Source organism: Nestor notabilis, unplaced genomic scaffold (assembly GCF_000696875.1).
Source record: "Nestor notabilis isolate BGI_N333 unplaced genomic scaffold, ASM69687v1 scaffold26308, whole genome shotgun sequence".
Taxonomy (NCBI): domain Eukaryota; kingdom Metazoa; phylum Chordata; class Aves; order Psittaciformes; family Psittacidae; genus Nestor; species Nestor notabilis.
In genome coordinates this window covers 7,265-16,607 of record NW_009940054.1, presented here as the reverse complement: position 1 = coordinate 16,607, position 9,343 = coordinate 7,265, and the positions used below count along the sequence as shown (strand labels likewise).

The 9,343-nt window shown below is 45.5% G+C and overlaps 1 protein-coding gene across 1 annotated transcript in view; it reads left to right on the top strand.

The window, feature by feature from the left end:
* GLIPR1 (GLI pathogenesis-related 1) overlaps positions 1 to 6,131 on the top strand; it is an 8,230-nt gene extending 2,099 nt beyond the window's left edge. The window contains exons 2-6 of the mRNA XM_010020171.1: positions 1,350 to 1,595; positions 3,611 to 3,720; positions 4,718 to 4,800; positions 5,870 to 5,896; positions 5,980 to 6,131. Coding sequence (XP_010018473.1) covers positions 1,350 to 1,595; positions 3,611 to 3,720; positions 4,718 to 4,800; positions 5,870 to 5,896; positions 5,980 to 6,131 — 618 coding nt within the window. The remainder of the gene's footprint in view (positions 1 to 1,349; positions 1,596 to 3,610; positions 3,721 to 4,717; positions 4,801 to 5,869; positions 5,897 to 5,979) is intronic.
* Positions 6,132 to 9,343: the final 3,212 nt, after the last annotated feature.

Below are 9,343 nucleotides of genomic sequence, written 5' to 3'. Positions count from 1 at the left end.
AGAGTGTCACCAGTTTCATTAGGGCTTCACTACAGTCTCCTTTGAGAGATGCCTTGCATCACTTTTCACTTATCACATGTTCAGTTTTTCCCTCCCTAAATCAGAAAGTATCTCACCTGAGTTATACAACCAAAACTGAGAAATAATTCACTGGGAGAAAAAAAATGTGATTACTGTTTTCTTAAATAGCAATGATATCTATACACAAATCTCCCTGTTCGGTGCATTTTCCCCCATGCAGCTTAGTTCTATCTTTTTGCATGAATGACGTTTCCTAAGAGGATAGTTAAACTAAAGATCACCCTAAAGTGTCAGTTTCTGCACACTGCTTTTTCAACTCTCAGCCACTTTAAGCATTCACCCAGGAAAGGAAAGTACGTTTAAACTTACTAACTCACCTTTAAAATTATTATTAACTAATAATAACTAACTTTTCCTTACTCATTATTACTGATCCGTTCAAAACAATTTCTGTAGTGATTCTATTGTTTTCAGAAGCAAGTGAGATATTCTGATCCATACAGAAAAGGAGAAATAAAAAAGGTGTCTTTTTATAGCAAAGTCCAATCTAAAATAGTTCAGCAGTGATGAACAACATCATTTAAGTGTAACTAGAGCTACAGGCATGCACTTGTGATACTGCATTTTCCAGGTGATACAATTCTGAATTTGCTCAATCAAGTTGTGTGTACAAGAAAGCACAGCAAAACCAGACACCACCTCCAATGCAAACAAAAGATGTTTATGTAACTCAATTGCTTAAATAACCACTTTTTGTAGGATTGAATAGCAAGTGAATTAGTCATTCCACAAATATGGATCCGTCACTAACATTTGAAGCCACCAAACAAAAAGATGCAAAACAAAGGGTTGAGTTTAAACTGTCCCAAAAATCCACATGTGCTTGTGAACTGACCTACAAGCAGTAGCCTTAATGAATGCATCTGCATGAGACTCCAGTCTGATTGGTGGTAAGCATACACCCCAATCTCCAGATTTCCTGTAAATTCACTGTTTAAATTACATTAACATTCCCCCATGGACAGCACAGTCTGGAAATACACATTGCACCCCAAACACTGTACTTGACTGATGTTTAGTTCTTGGCATCCAACAAACCAGTCAGCCAAGATCTCCCACCCCCCCAAAAGTTTAATGAGTAACTAAGTTCAAATCAGAAATTAACCTACAAGACAATTTACCATGTAGCTCTGTAAATCTCAGCAGAAACAAAACCCAAATGAACCCGAAGCATACACGCTACTGAGACCCAGCTTCTCCTGAAAGTTGCTCTGAATTACTACACCACTAAGGTACCAAAGTGATTTTTAGTTGTCTTTATTTTGCAGAGTTGGGATCCAGATTTGGCAAAGACCGCGAAAGCTTGGGCAAAGAAGTGCCTGTTTGAACACAATACGTACCTGAAAGATCCAGGGCAGGCTCACCCCAAATTTAGCCCCGTTGGAGAAAACCTCTGGACTGGCTCACTTTCTATTTTTACTGTGCAAGGAGCCATCACCTCTTGGTATAACGAGGTCAGCGCATACACTTATGCCACCAACAATTGCAAAGGAGTGTGCGGCCACTACACACAGGTAGGCATTGCATTTCTCCATCTAAACCAGGAACCAGTGTTGCCATTTTGACAAAGAAACTCTCAATTTCTGTTGAAAAGGCAGTGAAGCGCTGTAGTCTTATGTTAAGTCTGATATTCTCACAAGATATTCTTACGTCCCCATTTTAGGGATGAAAAGAGTCACTGTATTATTATTATTTTAAATATGACAGTTGTATTTTGTTTCCAGGAAGAAAAAAGGACAGCCACCAAGCAGTCAGATTTAGCCAAGCAGTAGCCAAAAAACAGGCAACAGCAATGGCTGTGGCCTGCAGTGCATGGGGGGATGAGGTCCCAGCTCTGGCAGGCAGCCTCTGCATACCAAGGGCTGGGGAAATATCAGCATGTAAAGAGCTCTGCAAGCATCACGTGCACATTTTTCCCAATCATGATTCCCAAGGAAAGAGTTCAGAGTGAGGGAGAGGAGTGCCACTGCCAGGCAACCCTGAAATCGCTAACTGTGGCTATGGGAAAGCAGGGCAGCTTACAACAGTGGCTCTAAGGGATTAGGTTTTGACCTGAGGCTATTTAATGTTTTCTGCAGAAACACGCATCTGCAGTTAGCACTTGAAGAGATGAGCTGAAGCCAGTGGGGTGGCTGAACAACACCTGCAGGTACTTGTGTGCAGAGAAGGTGGTGTAAGAGATGACAGTATGTTGCTTTTAACCTTGTTCACAAGGACAAGGCAAGATTCAGCATTTGGAAACTGCTGTGAAACACACCTCACCTGGCACTGGCACAGGCTGTTTACCATCTTGTTTGCAGAGTAGCAGCCCAGGCGGTTGCATGAGTGAAAATGAGAAAATAGGATTATTCTCACTTGGAGTCAGCGGTACAGTGACTGTAGCTAGAAGCTGTGTGTCTGCCAGCTTTGGGGGACATCCTTGGGTCCACACGTCCAGGGAAACCCTTGTTCCTTTCCCTCCTTCCCAGCCGTGCAGATGAGAAGTTTCCTCTGGGTACAATTACTGTAGTTACTACAAACACTTCCCTAGCATTTGCCTCAGCTGGTAGCAGCTTGGGGTGGACAGGGTACTTCATGGTCCTCAGCGATGCCATTGTCTATGGCTAGCATCGGGAGCAGCGTCTGCTCTGCCACTGCACTGAGAACACCCTCAGGAGCCTGAGGATTGTTCCCTTTTCCCAGAACTGTCACCAAAAAGGCACAAACAGAAAGGCCAGGCCTCCCCTTTGAGTCAGTGGAGGCATTAGTGTTTGTCTTCATCTCGTGTGCTGCCAGGATCTCTCCACATCTCTCACATAGTCAGTCATTGCTGCTGTTGTATTGCCCTCAGGTACTGCTGTGCCCTCATATTCCCTCTGCTTTTGTTATGGGTTTTGCTTTTCCAGGACTGCAGTATTTGGTTGCACTGTAATCATTGAGTTGGATCAAGGATGCTGGATTGAACTGTACAGCTTCTGGTAGACAGAGGATCACTAGATGAAGTAATGCCCTTGCTTTCAGACTATCTTAGTCATTGCTGTGATCCTAAAAGGCAGGACTGCTGCCTTGAATGCTCCTTCTCCCTGCTCCTCCCATAATACCAGTGCCTTCTAGCAACTTGCCTATATGTCCCCACTGGATTTAGTACAGGAGCAATCAGCCCTCTTTGGAGCTATAGCAGATCACACAGCCTTTCTGCACAAATTTGATATGATCTTCCCCTGCCCGAAAGACAGAAGGCTAATGGACTACCTTGAAGCAAAGGAGATGAACTTCACCTTCTCCATTGGAAGAAAGGAAAACTGTCTGTTAAAGTTATGCTTCCTTTCGGAGCCATTTTAACAATATCTGATAAATTGGGCAAAACAATCAGGCATTTTTCAGAACAAGCTATGATTTTGAGATCCATCACTGCTGCTTTCCCCCACAAAGCCTGCGCAAGTGCTCCTCAGCCAGTTCGTTGTGACACCATGGAAGGCAAGTCTTCTCCGTAACACTTCAGATCCTGAAGCAAAGCCTTTCCGACCCGTGTACCCCTCTGTCTTTGCAGATTGTTTGGGCTACAAGCTACAAGGTTGGCTGTGCTGTGCACTTCTGTCCCAGGGTGGCATACTCCTCCGTAACCAACGCAGCACACTTCATCTGCAACTATGGGCCGGCGTAAGGTTTTCATTACAAATACCATTCCACAGGGCTTAGGTCCTACCCCTTCCCTCCCACAACATGAAACTTTATTAGATCAGTCCATCTATTTGTGTGTTTTGTGGTAGGAAATAGTCCCCAAAATAGAGAAAGAGGTATACCAATGCCCAACCAGTTTTTGTTCTTCTAGATGAGGGCCATGTATTGGAGCCAAAAAGCAGTGGCATGGATAGAAAGGGTAAAATATAAGATGCTGACATGAAAATACTGAAGCGATCAGTTGAAAATGAATTCCTTGCTCCTGAGTGCCAGGATGGTCCCAGACAGTCGCCAAGGTGCAAGCCAAAGTCTGAAAACATTTCCGCATGTGCCTGCAGAATGAAGCCTCCCGATCAATAGTTTGGATACATATTGAAGTGTGCAATGCCTGCAGCTGCTATCTTAGCAGCTGAGGGCTGCTTGGGAAGCTGGAGCTGCTCAAGGCAAAATCTTATCCAGAGGTCCTTCACATGCATAGTCAGCAGACTATCCAGCTAGGATGGTAGCTGGTGCCACTCATGCTGCTGGCAGAGGTGGGAAGCAGGGGGAGACATGCATCTCTCCTAAAAAATTCACCAACAAACAGATGAAATCAATACCTATGAAAGATTCTCCAGCACCAGAGATTTCCCTTCAAGGTTGAATACGCACATGCACAGGTAACTAAACCTGCTTTTGTTCCCATAGCTAGAGACAGGTCTGAGAGCCCACAGACTCTGCACATAGATTATCCAGCTTTTAGTCTATTTTAACCCCCAGGTTTGCAACACTGCTGTCTCCAGGTTCTGAAACGACAGGGTGCCCCATTACACTTAACCTCTTCTGCTTCACTGCATACCTTGGGCACTCAGACAGGGAACATCCAAAAACCATATTAACACAAGTGAAGCAAAACCCAGGTTAAAACTCATTAGTGGCAGGTCTTCGCACTCCCCTCCCAAGGGCACTTTTAGAGCAGTGTTTCTTTTCTTCACAGTGGGAATTACCCAACGCACCCATATAAGACAGGAGCAGCATGCAGTGACTGCAACGGGGAGCGGTGCGCTAACCAGCTGTGTCGTAAGTAGAAGACAATCAGCCGTCCTCCCCAAGCAAAAGAGCACACAAAAGATACTGGCAGGAGGCAGGCACAGCGCCCTCCTGTTCCTAAATATAGCCTGGAAAACTGCAGTCAGAAGCCAAGTGAGCAGTGATGCACAAAGAGAGGGGAAGAGGCTGGCAAGGGTCTGCTTTCCACCCCAGGGAGTGACGGGATGGGGTCTGCTCTTTGGGTGCTGGAGGATATGTTGCAGGAGATAGAGTAGCTGCAATTTAAGATGTTATTACCCTGCCGGAAGTTACTGCATGCAGAAATGGGAAGCACAGAGGGGATACACGTCTCCTCCCTTGGGCTCCAGGTTACTATCTGATGAATGAACTGTGGCTTGAGCCGGTGCAAGTCCAGGCAAGCCTTGCCCCTGCCGTGCTGCCGTGGGAGGGGAGAGCTGCCACGGCACTGCCAAAGCTGCTCGCTCCAGTGAACATCTGCCTGGCCATCTGCTTTCCCCTAAGCACCAGGAGAGAGCCAGGCTGACATGCCCTTCATGGGGACACAGTGCTCAGCCTGACCCCCCAGCAGCCCACCTGGATCTCCTCCACTTGGCTTTGCAATGGCTGGATGGAGTCAGGAGGGGAGAACACTTTCTGCAATTCCCACAAGATGTGCTGCAGACACCTGAGGGGGGGAACTGAGGGTAGGCTAGGGTGACACTTTTCCCCCATAGTTGACCTGAGGTGACCTAACAGAGTGGGAAGGTGGCATTAAAACACCAGCATTGCAGGAATGAGAGGGAGTCTCTGACACATGGGGCTGTTTAATGTTAGCTACAGATGGGGATCTTACGTGCAAGGTGCTGGGCAAAAACCAAAGTGATCCGGGGAAGCACGCCTGAGGGAGTAAGTCATCTCTAGGCCAGCCACTGGTGGGAGAAATCAGCATGGAGTGATCAAGTGCTCCTCAGCAAAGCTGAAGAGCCACTGCAGAGCTCTCCCAAAGTCACTGGTCTTTGCTTCTTCCTGGAAAGAAACACAGGCTCAAACTGGTTTTAATGTGTAAGTTTGCTTACGTTGACTTCTTTTCTCTCTCCAGAAAATGCAGAACGTGACAAAGTCATTAGTAAGTACCACCAGAATTACTGCTTCCATTTGTTGCCCTTGGTGCAGTTATACTTGAAAATAAGTAACTTGTTTTGTCCATAGGTGATTCCAAGTGGTATCCAGAGTGGGACAGATCTCCATGTGATGAGTACTGCATCACTGTTATTGCTGTAAGGCCGTTACTCCTTATACTGACAATTCTGGCTACCTGGCTCCTACCGAAATACTGGTCTCTAATACCTGCCAGTGAGTGACACACATGCAGAAGACCACAAGAGCACTTGAGTCAACTCATCCCTTCCATGCACATAAGTTACTGGCAGCACAAAGATTGGTAGAGACATTGTTTGCATCCACAGGTGATTTAGAGGTACAAAATACCACCTTCATTACAGGCAGCAGCTGGGGTAGGTGATAAGCAGCTTTCTCACTGCTCAGAGCCAGTAACTGGTTTTAAATCACTCACGTATTTAGTGGAGTGGCGTGAGCAGGACCTGGTGGGTAAGGAAGCATGCTGCCCAGGCAGCACACTGAGGCACAGGCAGATGTCTGACACGCTCTCTTAGGTAGGGCTGGAGGGTGCCCAGCCCAGGAGCCTGCCCCCAGGCAGAGCACTCACCTCCCTCATTCCTCTTGCCCTCTTTCCTTGGACGTTCCTCCAGCAAGATGCAGAGCTGCCTGGAGAGGTTTTTATTCAAACTTCTTTTTAAAGACTTTTTGGACCTTTGGGAGCTCTGGCATTTGCATCCTGGGGCAGGTAGTGTGTTTCCCAGTTTTGCCCTGCACTGGGGCCACTGGCACTTCTCTTTGCTTAGAATTTGGTTTTAAACACATCACCTGTGCCAAGGCATGGTTTCACCTGTGTTTACACATGAGTAGATATTACTGCAATCTTTCCCATCTGGATTTTTTTTGTGAGCATAATTTTTGATTGCTGTTTCAAACAATAAATCATTATTTCCTGCTTCCCAGGTATGGCAATTGTGTATTTACAACATGAGTTAAAATTTAACAACACATTTAGCTCCAGCCTGCACAATTCTGAGAAACAAAATGCTGGGAAAGATGGCATAGAATCACAGAACAGGTTGGGTTGGAAGGGACCTTAAAGATCATCTAGTTCCAAACCCCTTGCCATGGTATAAAACAAGTAAAATCATGCTGTGCCTGTACTCACACCTTTGGTTCAACAGCTGCCAAGGAATGAGTCGCCTGGAAGCTACACATCTGGAGCAGGCAGAAAGCAGTGGGGACAGTGGCTGTGTTCAGCTGGGCATGTCCTCTACTGGCTGTAAGGAGCAGAGCTGCACAACCTCACAGCTGGACCATAGTGATCCATGTCCATGTGATTAGATGCTCCTGCACCATGTCCCTGTGCAGGAAACAGACTTGCTCTGCTGTAAAGGAAGCCAAAGTTCCCCTTGCCACTTCCTGTCTGCGGTACTGCCCTTGCAGTATAGCTGTCAGCGTTTCTGCACACCCACTCCTGACCCCACCACTGGGGTGGGTCTTAACTGAAAACACTGGAACTAGGTCCCAAAGTTTCTCACATTATTCTTCAAGGTTAACTGCTTGCACTAGACTCATCTCAGCATCACAGCATTCCTTAAATATGTACCATTTTTCAAAATGCAAATATGACTGGGGAAAAACATTACAAGTTTTGCCCTTCATGTATCTTTTTATTTGGGTTGTCGGCTACCACAGCCTCCACAGGCAAGACATCACAGTTGCAGACAGGAGGTGAGCAGCTTCTTTTCCACAGTGCAGTGACCAGGGTGGCAGTACCCATAATAACCTATCTGTGGGAGAGCCAAGCTCAGTTTTGTCTTCCAAACTGGGCAGATTAGGGTGTTTAAAAAGAAATCCCCATTTCAAAAGCAAGAACATGGGTATATCTGTTAAAAAGAGCAGCTATTTTCCTCCCCACTTGTCTTTGTGCCACTCTTCTGTGCAGGACCAAAGCCTCAAGCTCTATGTACTTCAAAGTCTCATCTGAAAACGGGATGGCAGCAGCATACGAGCACAGCAGGACCTACTCTGTATGCTCAGTTGCCCAGGGCTCCCTCACCAGGACAGAGCCTGGCACAGTGTCTGCCCCACTGAAGCCATGTGCAGTTAGAGCCTACTATTACCAAGGGAAATGCAGGAGAGGAAAGAGTGCACTGCTGTGTCCAGGGACCAAAAGTGAACTCAGAAGGAATCTCCCCTGCTTAGTTTAATCTATGCTTGGTCTCCAGGACAGCAAAGAGAATAAACACAAAGGCCTTAAAGTTCAAAACATTCACAGCTTTGTCATTTAACTATACTTCAGCAGCTCTAAGAAAATACCACAGAAAAAGCTTCACTAAGAAACCTGTAAATCACTGGGGCTTAGGGGAAAAATATCTCCAAACTTTACAACATGGTACCTTTCAAACAAAAAAAAGGCCTGAAAGTCAGGAAGTCAAGGCTAAACAAGTACTGCATCTCATTTTAAGGACATCCAAAAATCCAGATATTTAACTCTGATGATCAAACCACTTTGAGTTGTTCATATCTACCTTATGGCTTGTGCCCATGAATTCCATATGATAAATGCAAAATACAGTCTTTGGGTACATTTTTGTAAGTCTGTGAACTCTAAAATCAGTTTAAGGAGATAATTTGCAACAGTTCAAGCTGTTCTGAAAATACCAACAAAACCTTTTCACCCTTCCAAATCCATTTTATTTTCTAGTCTTTACTTTTCATACAAGTGTTAGAACTGTACAGCCACAGCTGTTGCAAAAACACCAACAGTGAGCCCATGCAGCCAATTACTGTTCAGATATGGACTCTTAGGCTTGGTTTAATTTGTCTAGAGGAATATGAGTAAGCATGCTTGATTTTCCAGTTTAAGTAAAGAAACACGCAGCCATCAATCCTTGAAACCTGTCAACCGTAGCAACCAAAAAAGATTAAACACAATGTGAAGCCACTTCACCTCCTAACAAGAGAAGGACAAGACTTCCTGAAGTCTGTTAAGTTTTAACACAGATGGGATTTGAAGCAAAAGCTACACAGATGCCTCAGCTGTGGGTTCCAACTTAAAAAAGCATACTTCCATGGAAGTATACATAATTTAAGGCTAGGCTGCCACCAAACTGAGCTATCTTTTCCTGTACTGCAACTCAAGACAACCAGGCATCTAGCTGATGCGGATTTTTGTAGGGTACTTTCACCTAGATCAGGTTCTTGAAATGAAATGCCAACCTGCAACCATCCCTGCACTTGTTTTCAACTTTTTAAACAACAAACAGGGGAACACACCTGTGCTAGTCCTCTGCAGTGAAAGGGGCCTCTTCCAGTCCAATTTAGAAAACCAAGAACTCTCCTTCCCCCAAGACCCCCATGCTCCTTCCCTGGATACTGTCAGATTCTTCCTTACTGGCTTCTAGCTGCGCACTCTTCTATTGAAGCACCCATTCACACTGTGAGAACAGGC